Genomic DNA, 22,300 nt, shown 5'->3' on the forward strand with positions numbered 1-22,300 from the left:
TTGGTCGGTTACTATTACTCCAAGCATGTTTCTCCTTCCTCCTCTTGATCATCTGGACTCATAAGCGGTCGGTGATTGTATCTGCAGAAAGTACTCCAACGCTCAAGTCAGTCTGGAAGTCGGCACTCAGGTGTCAGAGTACTATAAAAACTAATGGAAATGACGTATCTGGTTCTTGGAGTTTGTGTTATTTATAGGGGTTGGTTCATGTGTTAGGGTTGTGTTAAACAACCCTAAATTTTGGATTAACCTTATTGATTTAGTCAACCCATGACTTGTTGTCATGAGTTGGTCTGTCACTTATCATCATGTGATCTTCTCATTGTGGTTGATTTGTTGAATAGTCAAGTTTCTGACGGACTCAGTCATTACAATTTAAAATATACAATTTTTAATAAATTTATAAATTATACAACAAACAAAATTTATGACCGTTTGACTTTGGTCACATATAAAAAAAATTGTTTTGTCGGTATGAATTAGACAACGAAACAATAATTATGACATGAAATTCTTTTTTAAACCGTGGTATAAAGTCTTTTTTTTCATTTTACATGTATTCAATTATTACAGTGTTGAAAATGTGTCACATTGATATATGTAGAATATTGATTTTTATTGTCACTCATTAATTAATTTCATTTTATTATCAACGAACAATCTAACACGATAACCACAAGTGCAGTACAATGGACTCTTTTGTATATACTTTAAGTGTTGTAGTGCTAAAACTGTTATTAATCAAGTTGAAATATGTGGTCATTTAAAATTTTCGTTTGATCAAATACTAATTTTTCTTGTTAATCATCAACTAATTTTATCTTATCATCATGGTTACTCAGATTAGTGACCACAATCATTTATTCAACGAAAATTCAATATTGACTACAACATCCGCAACACAAACAAATGCCAATCATCTTTAAGATTATCCCTGATTTAAGGTAATTTGGACAAAACACGTTCAAAATTATCCCCCATTTATGTTTATAAAACAACTTTATTTTGGATTGAGTTATAACACAAGAAGTTATGGATGGTAGAATCTGAAAACTATTTTGAAATTTTGTGTTGATTTTTAAATTATATCCTATAATTTATTTATGAATTTGAAAATTTTGCAATGTGGTAATCGAAACCATTATACTCAAATAGAGAATTAATCAAAGATCAAACATTTAAGTAGTACAATAATTATATAAATAAACATAAATTTCAAGAATCAGGTATGTCATCATCTAATACTAATTACACTGTGTACCGAGTGCCGAAGTTTTATTTTAGCGTCGAAGTGTCTTTTGCAATTACCATCCAAGTTCGAAATCACATAGACGAGAAGTAGAGATGTGAAAGTTGTAAAAATAATATATTCAAGAAGAAAGAAAGAAAAGACCGATCAACCGAAAAAAAAATAATCATTCCAATTCATACATTTCAAAGTATATTAATATATTATGAAATACACATTCTGAAAAATTCGAAGATGTACTTTGGAAGGTAGAGATACAAAAATTTGGAATGTATAGATACAAAAATGCATTATATAATGTAATTGTGGATTCCAAAATACATTTCAGGATCTGAAATACGTATTTTTAAAGGGTAATTTTATTTTATTTTATTTTAATAGGGATGCAACATTAATATATGGGGTGTAGAATGCAATGACCTCAACAAAATAGAGTCATGTAAGACAGGTAAGAGAAAAAGCTATTTCCTTTCCTACACCTACGGTTTCCTCGTGCACCTCCATATGATGTATAAAAAACCAAATTGTCTTATTCCTTTGCCGCTTTCACCCCTTATTTATGAGTTCTGTCATGACTAATGGAAGAAAGTCCCAATTTTACTTCAATACCGTGATTTGAACCATGTAATTTGAAATAATTTTTTATGAAAAAAAATAAGTTGGAAGTTTTTCTATGCAAAAAAGATAACTTTTTAATTGTTTAATCCCAAATCCTAAATCTATAATATAATGATAAATTCTTCCTGCGTCATACCAATTTAAAAATCCAAAATGCAAAAAATTTTTATGGATTTGAGAAGTTTGTTCCGAAAATCCAAATTTAAAAATGTATTCTGAAAAAGAGATTTCAAAAATATATTTTTATCTGTATCCTTCTTTTATTTTTAAAGTAATTTTTGTCATAGGGATATTTTCGTTATTTTAGTAAAAAATATGATGAAATTGATATGATGCAGAGAGAATTTGTCTAATATAATTTATAAGTTAATTTTTTATTTTAAAAATATTTTCATATCATATAATTCAAAATATAATATTAAATTTCAGATTGTATGATTTAGAAATTAGAATTAATTTTCAAATTACTATTTTAAATTATGTAATTCAATATGCCTTTTAACTTTTGGTTTCTGAATCATATAATTAAAAAAAAACTTCGGTAAATCATAAATTTTGATATTTATGGAGATATAAAAGAAAAGCATGAGAGTGCAAAAAGAAATCTCCGTTTGCAAGTCTTATTTAGCTCAAATCACTTTGACCGTTTTCGGTGGGCCGAAAGAGTAAAATGAATGCGTAATTCAAACCACATTATCATCCTAAATGAATGTGCATTTGACTCTTTCTTCCTGCACCTCCATATCTTCTTTTCCACCTCCAAAAATTTTGATATTTCAAAAATATCCTTCTGTAATATTCTAGATTACGTAATTTGGAAGTCTTTTTCCAAATTCGTAATTAGTTTCTGAATTACATAATCTAGAAGTTTTTTTTCTTCAGAAAGATGATTAATTTTCAAATTACAAATCTGAAAGTCTTTTCTAATACGCATTTTTTAAACGTGTATCCTAATTACATAATTCAGAAATTATTCTCAAATCCAGACTTTTAGATTATATATTATGGATTACATAATCCGTAAGCTATTTCTGAATCCAAGAATAACTTTCAGATTATGTAATCCAAAATATGAGGATGAGAAAAAAAATGAAAAGGTAAGAAATAGTTTGCATTTTTATTGTATTATTCATATCAATTTCCAATAAGTGGATTCGTGTATTGATTTGCTATTAACTATTTTAATTGTAGTGTCTACAAATTGCAATGACTAGACGACCACGAATCCATTCAATAGTTTACTTTTAGAAAACATTCTCTAAGCAATACTTTCAAAAATTATTTTCAAGAAGTACAAACTTCTTAAAATATATTTAAAGGGAAAAAATATTTTTCATAAACTAAAATCAATTTATGCTCGTATTAAAAATAAAAATTTAAGGAAACAATGTCTCTACCGTGTTCCCATAAACTATTTAAAAAAATTGTCCGAAATATGTAAATTATAACATCAACATCGTAAAGCACATGTCTCAACAAAATCACCGGCCAACAACAGTGTTGCCCCTAAAATCAAATGACAATTACATTTGTGTGCTGTGTAAAGAACCCAAAAAAAATCTTTATACTTTTCTTCACAATTTTTACATTAGTTTAAGAATTATAGTTGGTAATGTCTCTTATTTACATAGTTAGAACTTTTTGAAGTTTTCGATGTTGATATCTAACATGTCTCATCTTTCATCTCAGTTTTCTATTAGCAAAAGAAAGAATTACTTATAAAAAATCATTCGACATTTTAGTTATCAGAATTCAATGGTTAAAAATAATAAATATAACTAAATACATACTTTTATCTGGTTGAAAATAATAAATATAATTAAATACATACTTTTGTCTGGTTGTTTAAGACGTAGTTGCAGAATGAAAAAAATACCAAATTTAATATAAATTACTGCATGAGTTGATCTTATAATTAATTAAAAGAAGGATTGTATGTGTTAAACTTAATTGATTATCTTTCTTATGTAGATACAGTAGACACATAATTTGCACAATAATCAATACTTTCTTTTGTTATGGCAAATTTTCTTTATCAGATGGCTTATTATGCAGGAAATGCTTACTCTTACTCTCTCTTGAATGTACAAATTAAGTAAGCAAACTCAAATTAGCATACATAGAAACTTCCAAAAAAGTGGCATACTCTTTCTTGTTTTCTTGTTTCTAAGAAAATAAAAAGAAAAGGAGCATAATCTGCCACATATCATTGTTTCTAAGAAAAGAAAAGAAATGAAATGAATTTGATGGGCTAAAAGGAATTAATTGTAGCAGAGAGGGAAAGACAGTGAGATCAAGCCTCACCCTGATTGAGCCAATCACAAACTCCCATTATATTGCTTTTGATTAACTCATCACAGTCTCACCCCACACATTCCTTATCCCCTCCTTCCAACCCAAACCTTCAAACCAACTTCATCAAAAAAACTCCTTCAAATCACATCAAAACACACTCTTCTTTAACCCTTTCTCCTCCTCCTTCTTCTTATCCCAAGCTAAAATGGCCACCAACTCTCTCCATTACTCCATCCACCACCATTCCCTCCTCAAACGCCACCACAACAACAACCCCTCAGACACCCCTCCCCCCACCTCACTTTTCCTCACACCCACCACACACCCCAACTTAACACTCTCCCACCACACTCCTTCTAACTCTCACATCACTTCCTTTTCCCTCTCCCAAACCACACCCTCCTCCTCCTCCACAACCTCCCAAACCAGCCCCTCCTTTGACCTCCTCCGCCACCACCTGTCCTCCAAAAACTTCCAGCAAGCTGACGAGGAGACGCGTCGTCTACTCATCGTGCTTGCTGGGGAAGCCGCTCAGAAGCGCGGCTACGTGTTCTTCTCTGAGGTGCAGTTCATCTCAGGGAGCGACCTCATAACCATTGACACCCTTTGGAGGGAGCACAGTGGCAACAAATTCGGGTACAGTGTGCAGAAGAGGATACTGGAGAAGGTCGATGGGGACTTCACAAAGTTCTTCATCAAGGTGGGGTGGATGAAGAAGCTTGATACTGAGGTGGAGCAGTACAACTACAGGTCTTTTCCTTCTGAGTTCGTCTGGGAGCTCAATGAGGACACCCCAGAGGGACACTTGCCTCTCACAAACGCACTCAGAGGGACACAGTTACTCAGCAAAGTTCTCAACCACCCAGCTTTTGTTGATACTAACAATGAACAACAAGATGATGCTGAGAGCAAGGACAATGGAGCACTCGCAGGATCCAAGGATAGTAGTTCATCTTCAAAGACATTGGCTCAGAAGATCTTTAAACGGGATTATAGCTTCTGAGTGCACAAAAGATGTACTTTAATTTGGACTCATAGTAATTATTAATTTATCAACCACTGCAGATGGATGATACTTCATTGTATTTTCTTCTCCCTTTTTCCCTTCTTCATCCTTTTCCATATATCGTTTTTTTTTTTGCCAATGTTCTCTTAAATTTTCTGCCTTTTACAAACTCCTGAACCGAAGGTTCATTTGTTTTGGTTTTCAATTGTCGTCACATAATAACTTGTCTGGTGTGGTGTTAACTGTTACCGTAATAATTCGTCTGGTGTGGTGTTAACTGTTACCATTTTATACCAGTGACTGCAGTATCAAAATTATTTCAATTTTTTTTTTCTTCAGTTATAATACAACAATTTCGAATGTTGTTACTTAGTTTTCAGCAAGTTGGTGCTTGCCCAGAACTTCAAAATATTTGTTATTATTGCTAGGATGGTAAAAATTACAGATAAAAAATAATGTGAATGCGTGCAATACTACTGTTAGGAAGCTTTGAAGTTCAGGTATAAAGAGAGGGAAAGACAAAGTCACCTGAATCATTCACCAACTGTATTTTTAATCAAATTGGAGTGATAAAGGAGAATAACTTTATTCTTATATCAATCCTAAAAAAAATAAAAATATCAAGAAATGAATTATAAATCTAACTCAATCTCATCAAATCAACTTATAAGTTGAGATTTACACCCATTTATAAATTATGAAATGTCTTAATCTCTAGTTAATGTGAGATATACAACACACGCCCCTCACACCGATCTTACCAACTCGTATAGGAGATTATATATTATGAATGGTCTGATAACAGACCGATGATAGGTGACTTGATAAGACCAACAAACACTCCTCGTTATGATAGATTTTAAATGACTGTAATATCATATTAAGAGGTGGACTATAAATTTAACTCAAATTCATAAAAACGACTTATAAAATGATGTTTGAACACACTTGTAAACTATGAAATATCCTAATCTTTAGTCAATATGAAATCTCCAACAAAATTCAAAAAATTTGCATTTATTATTTGTTTCATAAGCCTAATCTCTCAAAAAAGGAATAATAATTGGTCTATATTAAAATTAGATTAAATAATATGTGCATTGTAGATGTAAAAAGTATTTCACACTTATCGAATAACAATTTATGATATATTTGTTGACATTTTAACTTTAAAAATATGAAACAGTACTTATAATGAGTAGATCATGTAAAATGTTTTACATTCACCTTACATACCAATTTTATACTTACAACATTTTGCCATCTCATTTCCTCTCTCGATAATCCATTAAAGGTGAGGAAAGTAGCCTTTGTGTATAAAGCCATTTGGCCTGTTTTCCTTCCCTTCTATTCTATATCCCACTCCAAAATACAGCCTAAAGTAGAGTTCTTTCAAAATTTTGAAAGGAATAATGAAGAGCTAATTTTTACAACATAAGCTCAAATGAATGGTACATTTAATTTCCAAAGGGTTGATGTACACGAGTTGCTTCCTTGATCAGTGACATCAAATCAGGAGTTGCCTCCTTCAAAACCAACATTTTTAATGCTGAGAAAAACAGTACAACATTAGATGTAACAAAAAAACAAAGTTAGTTTGTATCGTTACGTGAAAATAATACACTTTTCCACATCAACAAAATTAACCAACCAGTTCAATATTACAGAAAAGAGAGTCTAAACTTGACTTTAGTTCCGAATAAATCTTTATCCATAGCAAACCAATAAAGAAAGCTACTTTAATGTTTTGACATAATGTAGACAAAATTTAGAGCAAGACTTACCCAGCTAACACTATGCACAGGGGCACAGTCTCCTGGTGTGCTGATGTAAACCATCACAAGAAAGCATAGAATGTGTTTCAGTGTACAAACAAGATCCTGGATTCTGAAAATAACACAAATCAAATATCAATGTCCTGAAACTTTTTTCCCCATGAATTAACTGAATATTTCAGCCATACACACTCCATTCGTTTAATTGACATGCTCATATTTCCAAATAACAATTTCTATAAAATTTTAAGCTCAAGATGTCCTGATTTCCATGGATGAACAATTCAAAGAAAGAACAATTATGAACATTGTAAGATTACCGCACAATAAGCATGAATTTAATTTAATATAAGCTATGAAAATGTGGAGACCATCTGATATTCAAAGAATTTCCAGCATATTACTACTTTGGTGGCTTTTGAACAAAAAATTAGAAGGATACAAGTCATTAAGAAGGATTCTCAAAGCTTATCAATGATCACCTGGACACCACCTTCCACATGGAGTTTTGAAATTAAAACCACCAACTAATGATTTTGTAAGGGTACACACATTAAAACAAATACAAGCCACTTTAAATGAAATTCCCAGTTTCAAAGGACCCATCAAATACCCAGTATTAGTACCTACTGACTAGTAAGGGATTCTATGACACCAATCATCTAATCCAAATTATATTTGAAAAGAATTACCTATTAGTTAACCAGTATTTATCAGTTTCTGGAATAGAGCATGTTTGTATTTAGTGAATCATAACCATTACCATATGCATTGGGGCATCATAAACAACTTCAGCGGGTTGATCTGCTCCAACACTTGCCAAGCAAGATCCCTTGCAGCTCATATATTTCTGAATACTGCCAGCATAGTCATGAACAATTGATAATATCATAACATCAACAGAAAAAAAATAATGATCACCATGCATGCATGATATTCCTTCCTCACTAAATACCAGTCTTTGTGCCAAGACATCAGGTCACTGGTAAGTAAGTTTGCATCAAAACAAAAAAAAAAGTGGAAAGAAAAAGAGGAAGTCCAGAAAGCTAAATATGTGATGAAAATCATGCAAGTTAATAAAATTATACATCTTGTGCACAGTTAGGATCAATTACACAGTAAACAGTACCATTGAAATACATTATTATACATGCATACCAAAAATACATTAGAACACAATTTCAGTGCATCACTTACATGTCACAATTATTGAGCACCACAAGTTTATTTGGGACGCATGATTGTCCTCTTGATTTGCAAACAGAATTACATGATTCACCTTGCCTGTCAAACAAGTGATAATAGGTTCAACTGCTATGCTACAGCAAGAAACTGCAAATGTCATCCTCAAAGAAAAGAAGCAATCTCAGTAATTATTGACCTCCCAACAACAACATTGATGCCATTCAGTCTTGCTTCTGCGACAGTATTATTTTCCCCTGCTTCAAATGCATGAAAAGGAACAGATTTCATCTAAATAGTGATAAATAGAATAAAATCATAAAGTATTGGTAACAAAATATGATTAAGAACTTAACATAATTACTAGCCATTAACTAACATGACAGTTTCCTCTCCAGACTTACAGGAAGAATTCAATGGCAGTGAAAAGCAGTGGTGGAAGTCACTAATGTAAGCATTTTCATGGACCTGAAACATTACATAAGAGATAGAAACATTAGCAACTCATTGTAAATAGTTTTTCAAGCTCTTGTGTTAACACTTGGACTCTAATGAAGTTTAGATTCTAGGCTAAAAATAAAACCAGCTCACATGCAGTGCGTATTGGGTTTGGTTTATGAACCTGATAATAATATTTTGTTTCATTTGACCAAACTACATAACAATGTATCTGTGGAGCCTAGTGTAATAGTATCGAGTCACATTTTTAGCTTAGTTTAATTACTTACGGTAAAAGTTAGAATTTTCAATATTAATTGCTCCTATGCTATTATGTTTAGTTAAATAATATTTTGATTTGACAACACTGATTGTAATTTGTAAATATTAAACAGCTTGGAACTATAAAGATATTAGACACCAAGATATATCTACATTCTTCTATTAGACCCATGTCATAAGATAAGTAAAATGCCAGCCCATGCTGGTATTTTGCTCTTCATACACCTAAAACTTAAAATGTAGGTGAGCTCCTATGGACTTGAATATGTATGAAATAGTAATTACTAATGGACTCCATTTTATCCTGTCTATAGAAAGTCATTATACCGGGTAAACCTGAGCACAACAGACTAAACGGGGGGCCTTTGCTATTGTAATTGTGAGAGAAAACAAAGAACAAAGAAAAAAAACCAAAAAAATGCTCCAAATAAGTTGTTATGCTAATAATGACATAAAAGTGTATGGGAGCACAGTCAACTCCATCATAAATGCCCATAAATAGACTTATGTTAAAAACTTCTAAATAAAGTCTGACAAAAATTAGTTGACATGAAAAGGGTTTCCTTTTTCTAACAGAATGAGCAACCTTCTAATTAAAGGTATAACCATATAATTAGTTTCTAATAGAAAGTTAAAACTTCAAGAATAACAATATAGCAGGAATGCAGGAGTATATTCACCACACTCTCAGAACTGTGACGGCATCTCCCAGCACAGTAGTCAAAAATACTAGTGTAAGTTCCTGCCAAAAACAAAATGACGTATGTGAGAACAAACAAATTTGGGCTTTATCAATGCGCATGTGGGTCACTTAAGAACCAATTAGCAGAAGTTAAAACCAAGTCACATCAGGAGATGAAAGAGAAAGATGAAAATCTCACTGTTCATGTTTCTTATTAAAATTATACATGGAACAAAATTCATCAGAAACATGTTGGTCATGAAGGCAAATACGTGTGAAATCAGTCATATATCTAAAACAGACTGGTCATTAGGGCAAAAGTGTATGAAATCGGTCATATGTCTAGACAAGTTAATGAAAAGCCCTAAACACAATTCTACATAACAACCAAACAAAATGGGAATGTAAAAAGATAGAAAGAAACATTACTTGCAGAAGCAGGCTTAGCAACCTTCATCTTCAGCACTTGTTCCTTGGTTGTCTGCTCAATTAAGTTAAGGAAGCATACATTAAGACCCTCACTTTGTTCAATTAGATGATGCCAAAAAAAGGGGAAAGAGAGAATAAAGTTAAATATCTTATAAGAGATTACCAAAGCAGGATTGAGGCAGCAGGAAACACAATGTTCATAAGAGTTGCAGCATCGTGAGAGAAGATTGCATCCGCTGCAAATAGAAACAAAAGTCACTATAAGATGGCAATAAGAAGTTGGTGTTCGTTTGTTCAGTTGTTCCCTTCAAATGCAAGTAGAGAGATTTATGAAACAGAAAAACTCACTGACAAGAAAATTTCTCCCCCTTCAGAGGGCAGCAACGAGAGAATGGATTAACAGACACAGCATTACACACATAACCTACCAAATACTAATCATTGTAAATCAATACTAATCAAAAGTAGAACATCGATAGTAAAAACTGTAGAATATAATAACACTAATAATATCATAAGTGAATTAAGAAAACTAGAAAAAATTGTTGTGACCAACCATTATCATCTGAAAGGAGGTATCTGCCTTGAACGGTGGTTTTGCAGGGATGAAGGGTTTGAAAGCTAACATCCTTCCTAATTGCAGTGATTGTAGGTGAAAACTTAAAGATAAACAGAATAAGCAACAAAATCCTCCTCGATGGTGATGCACACACTTCCATCACGGAATCATGTGATGTTTCAGTTTCGATTAATTTCCCACCTTCGACCTCGACCAATCCCAGATTCTGTACTAGATTTTGATTGTTCTGGTCGCTGTTTCTTTCGCACCCGTCCATTCCTGGCCCAACATTTTCTGGGTAAGTTGGAATGGGCCCGGCCTATTTGAGCCCAAAGAATTTTTTAAAACAACTTGGCAGTTTCTTCCTGCACCCTACGTTTTTCTTCCTGCACCCCTATAATGTTGTGCAAAGACTAAGCTGTCCTTATTATTTTTTGGAAACCCTAAAATGCCCCTAATTCCTAAAAACCCTAAAACTCTCACTTTCATTTTCTTCTTCCCAGCGCAGCCACAACTCCCAGTCCAGATCTTCATTCCGTGCAACGCCATTCCAGAACTCCACATCTTTTTATGCTTTAGGGTGATATTGTGAACTTGAAGATAAGTAAAATTTATGGGTTTTTGGATCTCTACTTCTTTTTTTTTTTTGGATTTTCGTTTCTACACTTCATCTATAATATTTCAATTAATGCACTTCGGTAATAAAGAATCCGTATATGTTTTTTCACATTCTGAATTATGGACTCCGTAGAAATTTTGGATTGATGTTTTTGGTAAAATTTCGGATTTCTATTTATGATAATATTCCGGATTGATGAATCTGTAGCACATTATTCAATTCCGCATTGATGAATCCGTAACACATTACTCAATTCTGGATTCATCAATCCGTAGCACATTACTCAATCCCAATCCTACTTCTCTACCTTGCTTCGCACAACTACAAAGACCCTGCATGCACGGCACCTGAGATGAATGAAGAAGATGAACAGTATCAAAGAAAATCTAGGCCCCTTTTCAAATAATAGATCAAGGTCATTTTTGGAATTTTAAAAATTGTGGAGGTGCAGGAAGAAGAAGCCAAACAACATTAATAATATATAATAGAAAAGAATAATGTAATATTATAAAAACAAAAAATAAACTATTTTTTAGTGCTTTCTGATAAAAAAAAAATCATGGAGAATCCTTTGGTGAAATTAATATGATTTAGAATTAAACAAAACTCAAGACTTCAATATTTCGCGAGACAATGTTACACCTATTTTTATGTATATTTTTTTTACAAAGAATGAAAAAAAAAATATTATATATAAGTAGTTTTTAAAAGATAAAATGAAGAATGATTTTGTATAAGCTGATTTTATAATTTATCTAGTTGTTATTGCATGCACTCTTGAATCCTCCATAAGTATTTACAAAAATATTTAAGTGAGTACTTATTAATATTTGATGATTGATATAAATATATGTTATTGGATGTGTACTATTGTATTACATTAGTTAACGTATTTATAGAATATAGAAAAATGTTGAGTTCTCGTAGTTATAAACCTAGATTGCATTGATATTATAATTAGTCTCTATATTAGTATCGCATTGCGTAAAAATTATTTGTAAAATTAATGTTTAAAAAACTTTTATTCAAAAGGTATTTGTTGCTTTGGGTTATCAATATATTCTCAACCTTAGTAGTTGAAAACTATTTTGACTGAATATTCTAAAATATCTCGACTGATTATCCGTTATATACCGTATTAGCCATATGCACTATAACAACAATAGTAGTAGTAATAATAATGATAAAAATAGTAATTATTATTATTATGGTATGTATACTTATATAGATAAAGTGGACCTAAATAGTACATGAGATTAGTTGTAACAATTGTTGTGGGTGTCGTTCGATCTCTTGTTTTTCAATATTTCACTTTTTCAAATTTCAAGACTCCTTCTCCTTAATATTTCTCAACACTTGGTCGGGAGTTAATTTGCAAAAAGTACTCCGACGATCAAGTAAGTACTATGCATTAAGAGTATATGGTGAAACTAATAAAAACGTATTTTACTCCAATGTAGATGGCCTGTTTATAGCATTGAGTCATGGGTCATCTAAATGATAGACCAAATTTGTATTAAATGAGTGTTAGATGATTTGTCGAGAGGTTACCTTGATTGATAGGGAGGTGTATTTAGAGAATATTAGTGTTAGCTGATTTCTCAGGACATCATCCAAATTTAACGGAATATGTTCATAGTTCGTAGAGAATTTTCATAACTATCTTAATTATCATTTATTACAACTGCACTTTTAATTATTATTATTATTATTATTATTATTGAATAAAGGAATGGTAACAGTGAGATGGTGTGGTGAAGAGAAGAGGAAAGTAACGTGTTTTCATCTGATTATTTGTGTCCTTCTGTCTCCAACCTTAACTCCAAAATCCACACATTAAATACTTTTTCTAATTAATATAAATATTTTTTACAATTTATTTCATCCACTTTTCACTCATTTAAATAAATGAAAAAAAGTCTATCTTTTTATTTATTTAATATTTATTCAACCAATATATATTTTATTTATTTATTTATTGCATTGAGTTTAGAAGACATAATCAATGGCAATCCACTCACCAATACAATCCAATAACTATAGTTAAATAATCAGAAAGTATATATTACAAGCAATGCAACCTTTGTTGGGCCTCAAAGCCCAGACAGAATACAGAATATTTTATGCGTATTTTTTCTGCACCGTTATATTTTTCTTCCTGGACCCCTACATTCTTTGAAATAACCAGAATTACTCTTGATAATTTTGCGTGATTCTGGAATATTAATTCCATAAACAAAAGGTGTTTATGGAATAGGGATTGTGTAAGCAAAGTGTGTTTCCGGAATAGAAAATTTAAAAGGCAAAAAACCATTATGGAATATCCTTTCCAAACCCATTTTTTCAACTTTCAAAATGGTAAATTCAGAATTCATAAAATTTGTTCTGGAAAGGATGTTCAGGACATATTCCGGAAAAAATAATCTGAAAGTCATTTTTAAAAGGAGTAAAATAGTATTTTTGGAAAATGATGAGGTGCAGGAAGCCATTTGTTGGGGTGCAGGAAGAAACACCCATTTTTTTTTTGAAGGAGCGTTTTCAAGCAGCAGAAAAGTAGTTTTGTAAGAAGACACACCTTCATTGACCAAACACACCTTCATTTCAATAAAATTATAAATTTATAATAAATAAGCCAAAAATAATTTATTGGTCCTTTATGATTTATTAGGACTATATATTAAAAAATTCAATTACCCTATGACTCTTTCATGAAAGATCATCTAACTCATTCATTAACCTCTCTTCTGTAGATAGATATCAAACTCATCAATGTTGTACTATTTGTTTTTTTTGTGACACTTGTGTTTTTGGTGGCATAGTTATTTGGTTCTGAGCTTGCATATCCAACAATTCAACCTACTCTTTTCTTATCAATTTTTTAAAGGCTGTTTCTTCTTGCACCTTCATATATTCTTCTCTCATCTCAATAAATTTTTATATTTCTAAAATTGCTCCTATGTAATATTCTGGATTATGTAATCTGAAAGTCTTTTTCAAAAACCTTTTTTTTCAGATGAATGATTAGTTTCTAGATTATGTAATCCGAAAATCTTTTCTAACTTTCGGATTACATAATCTGAAAGTCTTTTTTCAAATGCATGTCCAGATTATATAATCTAGAAACTACTTTCTATGGAGGTGGCCCAAGAAAAATAAAAATGTATTTTCGGGGGTGGCAGAACCTATGAGGCAGTTTTTTCAAAACTTCTATACGTATCTGGCTGGATAAACATTGAAACAATACTTCAAATGAGGAAATATTTTCAAATGTGATTATAGGGGAAACTGAACTTTTTTTTTTCAATGCATTATTATCAATCTTGAAAAATACCAAACACGAAGAAAAAAACAACTAAAAGAACTAGTCAATCATATAGAGAATTCAATATAAAAAGTAGCCAATAAGATAACTTTAAGACTTAAATATCAAATCAAATCATTTATTATACCTAATACTTTTAGCAAATATCATACAGTGACAATTCTGACAGCAACATCAGTGATTAGAATAAGAATTGAGCATTTGTTACAAAATTTGCCCACAAGTCCCCACAGTATGTTAGTGGCTAAAAATCATTGAAATAGAATTTCAGGAGAAATCATTGAAAAAGACAAACTAACAAAATTGTTTTGCTAGTAAATTTTAACCAATGAGAGAACTTGTTTGATAGAATGTTTCAAAAATAGAATATGTTCCTAGAATTTCTCTTGTTAGTGTAGTTACATTGTAATGAGCTTTATATGAAGATAGTTTGCTTTATTCAGGCCCATTCCTCTGCACTCTCCAGAAAAAGCAATTGCAGAAGAAAATAATAACCACTTCCAATTCTAATTCTGATAATCCATCTCTGGCTTTAATTAAATCTCCTCTTCCTTGATAAACATAATTTATTCCTTACACGAATACAAAAATGGGTGTGCAGTGAAATAGAAGAAAAGTTTATGTTTTAATTGAGAGATCTTTGAGCTGCTGAGGATCCACCTCAGAAGGTGATCTGGTTAGGGCACACTGTGCAGTGGTTGTTTTTGGAAAAGCAATGACATCTCTGATGGAATTAGCACCCGCCAACAGCATAATCAATCTGTCCAACCCATAGGCTATGCCTCCTACACAAGAATTATTAATCAAATATTTTATGAAGAAGAAGCAATAAGTGCCTCTAACCCAATGCTTCATATAATGTATTAAAAAAACCACAATGATCATGTTTGTTTCATTGCTATTATTAACCATTACTTCAAAAAGCTAAAGCAAAACTGCCTTTTCATAGATGAATGGTTAGACACAGAACAATGATCCTACTCTAGCCAGATATCAAATAGTTTCTCACAGGCAAAAACAGGAGGAATCAGCATACCATGTGGTGGAGCCCCCATGTCAAGTGCTTCAAGAAGATAACCAAACTTTGCTTCAGCCTGAAGAAATTACAATAACCAAACTCATTTACACTCTTACTAATGACCATGCATTCAGTTTTAGATCTCTTCAGTTTTTGTTTCTATTAGTATAGCCATTTTAAAATTTTAGGCAACATTTTATAAACATAAAAAGATAGAAAATAAATGAAGATAACTAAGCCCAATAATGGATTCGTAGTTATTATTTCAGATTAATGATCCACTAACCTGCTCCTTTGAGATGCCAACAGTCTCCAAAACCTTTTCTTGTATACCACGTTTGAAAATTCTTAGACTTCCCCCTCCAATCTGACAAAAAATAGGCACAAACTAATACTGTTACTCATACAGATTTCATTGGTCAAATCATCACTGTCACAGCTTATAGAGAGAGGAAAGTACAGAAATGAATCTCAATTACCTCCACCCCATTGTAAACCATGTCATAAGCCAAAGCACGAGCAGATGCAAGGTCATTCATGTCTTCAGGGTTTGGTGCAGTGAAAGGATGGTGAACAGCCTGCATTAAACCATGATTAAGAATCATAACAAAAAACAGAAATGATGTATTGTACCCCGAACACTTTACTAGGACATATCATATTTCCCAATATCAGAATATCACGCACCAAGCACAGGCCCTCCTGTTGAATCTGGAGGGAAGATTTAGAGAAATATCTGAATGGGAATGTTTCATTATTCAATTGAAATGCAGTACATATGTTTGGCATGTCATCCATACATAGAGAGTCAGATCATTTGATAGACTTTAGGAGATTATTTTCTAGGCTAATATTAATTGAGTACAACTTCCTTCACACTAATACCCATGATTACCTATTGCACATTTTATCATGTGATTCATGAAACATACTCTTTCCTAAGTGCACTAACTAATACTATTTTGAAAACCTTCCAAACAGAAGAATTGAATAATATTCAGGGCTTGATGAGAAGAAAATTGCCAATTCACACACATTGACTTAATTTCAAAGAGAGAGGATCAGCAAAGAATCATACAATTTCAGAAATAGACATGAATGATATTGTAAAATACACTTCAGTTGCTATTTAAAGAACAGACCTCCAGCCTCTGCTCTGGATCGTTCCACTCAAACATTGGAAAATCAGTTATCCACAAAATTGAATGCCTGCCCTAAAAATTCAAACAAAATAATATTAGAAATAGAAATAGCTGAGAAAGAGCTTCTTTTTTCTCTAAAAAACAACCTCTAACTTACATGGTCAATCAAACCTAGGTCATGGGCTACATAAACTCTTAGACAGTCTAAAGTTTTATTTACAGAGGCATGATGACCCACTGCAAATAGAATGAGGTCACTTGGTCCCGCAGAGCATCGCCTTAATAAATTCTCTCTAATTGTAGGATCCATACTTGATACTAAAGCAGAAATTCCCTTCATGTTCCCTAAAATCAAAGGTTTGCAACACAGAAATGGAATACAATAAATATCTCCCAAAAACATAAAAAAAATTATTAATAGCAAATTTATCCTTTACCATCATCCAAGACCTTAAGAAAGGGTAAACCCTTTGCACCAGATTTGAGTGCTTCATTGTAAATATCACCCTTCTTAAGAGCTGAATTTGAGTATTTTTTTGTACCAGATGGTACGCATAACACTCTGATAACTCCCCCACTTTCTAAGGAATCAGAGAAAACTTTGAAGGAAGAACCTGAGAAAATGTCAGATACCTGCAGGACCGGAAAAATTATATTACATACACCAAGATTCCTTAAGAAGCAAATATAGGTATCTAGTGCAATACAAGACAACAGAAAGATACAACAGTTATCAAATCAAAGAGAATACATACAGACAAAAGAGAGGATTGTCAATAAATAACAACCATACACAAGAAACTACAGAAGTGCTATGGAGGAGGTGAAAGAAAGATCATTACATCTTTTAACTCAAGATCAAATCTGGTATCTGGCCTGTCTGAACCATATCTACTCATTGCTTCAGCATATGTAAGCCTGGGAAAAGGATTTGGTAACTCAACCCCTTTAATTTCAAAGAAAACCTGCAACAAATGTTCCCTACTTACACTTGGCAAATGAGAGATAATGGAAAGAAAAAAAAGAAAAGGAAGAAAAGAGAAAATAGTGAACTTCATGATGTTGTTTGGCTTGCAAGAAAAAGTGGAGAAAGAAAATGGTAATTGTCATTTTTGTTGTTTGTTCTAAGAAAAATAAGAGAATGATGAAAACAATAATTTGACAAGTGACATCAGTGCTACTTTTCCTGCAACTTAATCACTGCGATAGAGTTTGGCTTTAAAAAACTGGCTTACTAAAGCAGAATTTTAGTTTGAGAAATAAAAGAAGCTCTTAAGATAATGGATAATGATGTAGTTGTTGTCATTGATAAAATATTCCTATTAAAGTTTGGAGATGTATTGAAGAATAGGGTATATTTCGCTAGCAAAGCTATTTAATGAGATTTTTATATCAACAAACAAAGTTGTGTTTTTCCACTATAATTTGTCTTTAGTAAAGGAATCCCTTCTACTTATATACCTCATTGCTTTGTTCCAAATCTCCAACCCAAGTCACCATATACTTCCGAGTTTCAAAATAATGAATAAAAGGCATTTTATAAGCTATTGTTACAGAGGTCTCATTACAAATAGTATAACCTAACCTTTCTAATCAATTCTTCATTAAACGCCAACATATCCTCGAAAGGAGTAAAGGCCATTTCCATATCTAGTTGTGTGAACTCAGGTTGTCTATCAGCTCTTAAATCTTCATCACGAAAACATCTGCAAAACATAAATTGCATTTTATCCAAACAGAAAAGTCACTTGCATGATAGTTGCTTCAATTTTACACCTGGTATGGCTTACAAAAACAAGCATTATACATTTATTCTTAGTTTATGATAGTCACTTAAACAAATGCTTATTTTTATAGTGAGAAAGAACTACATGAGGGACAATAACATATTCTCATAAAAGTAGCTAAACACAAGAAAAAAAAAATATTACCTTGCAAACTGATAATATTTATCAAAACCAGCTACCATTAGCATTTGCTTAAATTGCTGAGAACTTTGTGGCAAGGCATAGAATGCTCCTGGCTTCATAATTCATGTGATAGTGAATCAACAAAACAGTATCAAGTGGCTCAGAAAAAATAGATAAAAGGACTTGTATTGATTTTCCAATTACTCTTGGCAATGTTTTGCTCATCAAAGATGTTACTCCAATAAAATAAAATATACATATATGAAATTTTAAAGAAATAGTAAAACAACATAAAAAAATTATCAGAAATTATGAAGGGGAAGGAATTCTTAGAACTGAGTGTTTTCCTGTTTGCATTCAGACAGCAAACAACACAGAGCAAAGCCAGCAAGACTGCAAGAGCACATCTGCACATTCCTATAATGCCTCATCTCTTGGCAAACAGGAAAGTGACTCGCAGTCATGGTAGCACTGTCAAGTGATACTGTCTTCATGACTAGGATAAGAGTTGCAGGCGGGTAGATTTGGTCTGCCAGAAGCTAAATTGAAACTGCCTCAGTACTGACAGGACAGGACCAATGTTTTTAAGTTCCAAACTGGACTACCAATTTTTTTTAGAGAAATCTAATGCTAGATTGTCAAAACTGGACATCCTTATTCCTGCCCAGGAGAAACCCAACTAATTTAAAATATTACATACAAATTAATGGTTTGAAACATATTGAATCAATTTCATGATCATAATCTTGAGAAACAAAAACTGATACTAATAATATAGTGCATGGTTGAAAAGATATAAATACCTGGATTCTTGATGGAACTAAGTAATCCCGGGCACCTTCTGGAGTGGATCTTGACAGTATTGGAGTTTCAATCTATCTTGTGACCAAAAAAGGTAAGACCAACACAGGATATCAAACACCAAACCCCAGAGAATAGTGGAGGACGAGAAGTACAATTACACAATGAAGAGAGAAAATAACTTAGTGATGAATTCATAGGATAGTACCACCACAAAACCATGAACATCTTCTAAATATCTTTGAATGAGTTGAACCACTTTAAACCGCAGCAATATGTTGAATTGCATTGGTTGCCGCCTCAGGTCAAGACATCGGTACCTGCAAAAAGATTTATAAGCAATAGATCTCCCATACAGACATACATGAAACAATATGAATAGGTATAATGAAAGAAACTTGGATAGGTCAACCACAAAATTCTCTCATTTCTACAAAAGCTAAAGATAAATCAAATATTTGATAACTAAATAAATGTCTCTAGCATGCAAATATAGACCATAAAACTAATAGCAATATTCCTTGAAGACCTAAAATTCCATAAAAGCAAAATGCACCAACCATGTGACTCGACAAAATTAAAGAATAAAACTTATTTTCCATCAGTGACAAGTAAAATAATAAGATTTGGATACAGTCATTACCAAACTCTACAAGAAAGGTAAATAAATACATATAAGCAATTGTGAGTATCATGTAACTTGCAGCTAGTACCTCAAACGGATTTCTTCTTTAGGAGAGTCTTTTGCATCATCTGCCGTAGTAACCAAGAATGGTAACTTTAAATTTACAGAATTTAGCACTTGAACGCTACTTGCAGCAACCTGATACGCATATTAAAAAAAAAAACTGGTTGATATAAATAAATAGAACGTTCCAAACAAAAAAAAAACAGATCTTTAGAGTCCAGAAACCAATCACTTGAGTACAAGCATTTATTCACAAAATAACAAGTGCTGGAGAAAATAAATAAGTTAATAAATAAAGGGCTTTGATATATAAAACAAAACCTTCCGGAAACAAATTCTTGTTGATCCAATACCAAAGTGAAATTACCCTTATTAATGATATATACCTCGATGGAACCTGTTATCATCTTCTTGTTGATTGATTCATTTGGCCTAGACCTGACAACACCGTCAATGGCAACCACGTACTCAAGCCTCAGGTCATTGATAGCGGAATGAGCATCTGGAAATTCATCTTGAAGGGTTATAACCTGAAATTCAAAGCTTATTTAGAATAAAACCAAGTACATTTACAAACAACAGTGAAGTAGTAAAAGCATAACAGAAAATCACAAAAGTAGCATTGGTAATACAAAAACTTTTCCAGATGAATGAGGCTAAGTAAACATTCAGGTGCCAATAAAACTCAAAAGAAAACTTCATTAAGAAAAACAACTACTTGCAACAGGCAAGTACCTGAACAATTCCAGTGAGATCTCTGAGATTAAGAAATGTGAGGCCACCATGGACCCTGTGATGGTCAACCCACCCACAAAGCTGGACCCTTTTTCCCACATCATTTGAAGACAATTCACTACAAAATGCAGTCCTTTTGGTCCACTCAAGGGATTCAGCGAGGGCCAAAGGTGCTTTAGCATTGGAAGTGAGTATTTCCGAAGCAGAAGGAAGTGGTTGTGTTGAAGGGGTTGTGGAGGCAGAAACGGAAAACACTGTTCTCGTTCTGCAAAGTGGCAATGGAACTGTGCGGGAAACTCTGCATAGAAACACCAAAGATGGTCTGCTGCGGAAGGTCATCAAAGGCAGATCTTTAAGGAACAGAGACATGGTTTTTATTTATGTGTTTAGAAAATATAAATTAGGCTAGGTATATATAAAGGAGATTCTCCTCTTAATTGCTCTTAATTTTTTTTCTATGTTAATATTTAATTTTATTATTGTATTATGGTCATTGTGTCATTTCTTATTCTCTCTTAACTGTTCTTAATTTTTTTTCCATTTTATCCTTACTTAATAATTTATTGTATTAATTTATTTTGGTTATTTGAACATTTTATAATTTCAAAAATTAATAAAATAATTTTTTAATTTTAAATTTTATTTTATTTGTTATTATTTAACTGGCAGGAGAGTGGAGAGAGTGATTAGTTACTTTTATGTTTTAAAGATTTTTTTTTATTAAATAAAAAATTAAAGATATTTGTAATATTTTGTGGACAGAATAATGGAGATTTAGTACGTTACTTTTTCTGATTTAAACTAATATTTTTTTTATTAAAATTGTAGAATTTTAAAATTGATTTAAGAATCAGATTTTATGATTTTTCATTACACATAACTCATGTATCCTACTTCCCACTTTCTCTCTCCTATATAAGTACCTATTTCCCACTTTCTCTCTCCACTACGCATAACACATCCTTTTTACCATATTTCTCACTTTCTTTTCTCTTTCCTTCTCACTTTCATGTAAAATCATACTTTCATCCTCACTTCTTTGACATTTGTTTCGTGAAATTGTAATTGAAGTTTGTGATTAGAGGGAACGAAAAGACTCAAAAAAGTTGCGTGCTTCATCACAACAATAGGTAATTCTCTTTATATGCATTTCATGGTTGTGATTGAAACATGTGACTAGAGGATAAAAAGGACTCAACAAGAGAAGGCAGAGGTACATGATGAAAGTATCATAAGACTTTTTTTGGTAACAATTTTATGGATTTAAATGAAATCATACCGACCATTAACTAAACTATATTCTCATTTCTTCATATTTTACGGAAAAGTTACTTCCAATTTGATTTTTATGTTTTCTGTCATCACCATTTCTTTATCTTTGCTCTTCCTCTATATTTTCTTCTTTTAGGTTTTGATTTTTGAAATCATCTTAACTTTTCATCAAGTTATGATAGGTTTGCTCACCAGAGAGCATTATGAAGAGAAGGTATGTCATCGTGTTCTTAAATCTAGGTTTTACATGCTATACTAATATTTTGTTTGTTTTTTAT

The 22,300-nt window shown here is 32.2% G+C and overlaps 3 protein-coding genes across 7 annotated transcripts; 1 reads left to right on the forward strand and 2 right to left on the reverse strand.

Annotated features, from left to right (window-relative positions):
- The first annotated feature begins 4,077 nt into the window (after positions 1-4,077).
- LOC137826355 (tetrapyrrole-binding protein, chloroplastic) lies at positions 4,078-5,247 on the forward strand. The gene has a single exon (XM_068632296.1). It carries the CDS (start codon positions 4,368-4,370, stop codon positions 5,163-5,165), a length of 798 nt encoding a protein of 265 aa, XP_068488397.1. The 5' UTR covers positions 4,078-4,367; the 3' UTR covers positions 5,166-5,247.
- A 1,047-nt stretch (positions 5,248-6,294) lies between these two features.
- Positions 6,295-10,858, reverse strand: LOC137826365 (uncharacterized). Of its 4 annotated transcripts, none has more exons than XM_068632307.1 (11): positions 10,513-10,858; positions 10,305-10,380; positions 10,120-10,192; positions 9,957-10,008; positions 9,526-9,587; positions 8,530-8,593; positions 8,325-8,385; positions 8,141-8,227; positions 7,707-7,800; positions 6,953-7,055; positions 6,295-6,717 (listed from the first exon to the last, which is right to left on the reverse strand). In XM_068632307.1, the coding sequence occupies exons 1-10, from the start codon at positions 10,790-10,792 to the stop codon at positions 6,963-6,965; spliced, it is 942 nt and encodes a 313-aa protein (XP_068488408.1). In that variant the 5' UTR covers positions 10,793-10,858; the 3' UTR covers positions 6,295-6,717; positions 6,953-6,962. The 4 variants fall into 4 exon arrangements, with proteins under 4 accessions (XP_068488408.1, XP_068488431.1, XP_068488423.1 ...); XM_068632330.1 differs by having other exon boundaries at positions 6,295-6,694; positions 8,325-8,382; positions 10,513-10,807; XM_068632322.1 differs by having other exon boundaries at positions 8,325-8,382; positions 10,513-10,807.
- A 3,951-nt stretch (positions 10,859-14,809) lies between these two features.
- On the reverse strand, positions 14,810-21,138 carry LOC137825201 (aspartate--tRNA ligase, chloroplastic/mitochondrial-like). Of its 2 annotated transcripts, XM_068630875.1 has the most exons (15): positions 20,751-21,138; positions 20,402-20,545; positions 20,041-20,150; positions 19,536-19,647; positions 19,330-19,401; positions 18,548-18,639; positions 18,202-18,322; positions 17,459-17,581; positions 17,054-17,249; positions 16,774-16,961; positions 16,617-16,688; positions 15,954-16,052; positions 15,761-15,841; positions 15,493-15,550; positions 14,810-15,241 (listed from the first exon to the last, which is right to left on the reverse strand). In XM_068630875.1, exons 1-15 carry the CDS (start codon positions 21,117-21,119, stop codon positions 15,075-15,077), a joined length of 2,004 nt encoding a protein of 667 aa, XP_068486976.1. In that variant the 5' UTR covers positions 21,120-21,138; the 3' UTR covers positions 14,810-15,074. The 2 variants fall into 2 exon arrangements, with proteins under 2 accessions (XP_068486976.1, XP_068486981.1); XM_068630880.1 differs by lacking the exons at positions 14,810-15,241; positions 15,493-15,550; positions 15,761-15,841 and having other exon boundaries at positions 16,553-16,688.
- Positions 21,139-22,300: the final 1,162 nt, after the last annotated feature.

This window comes from Phaseolus vulgaris, chromosome 11, assembly GCF_000499845.2.
Source record: "Phaseolus vulgaris cultivar G19833 chromosome 11, P. vulgaris v2.0, whole genome shotgun sequence".
Lineage (NCBI taxonomy): Eukaryota > Viridiplantae > Streptophyta > Magnoliopsida > Fabales > Fabaceae > Phaseolus > Phaseolus vulgaris.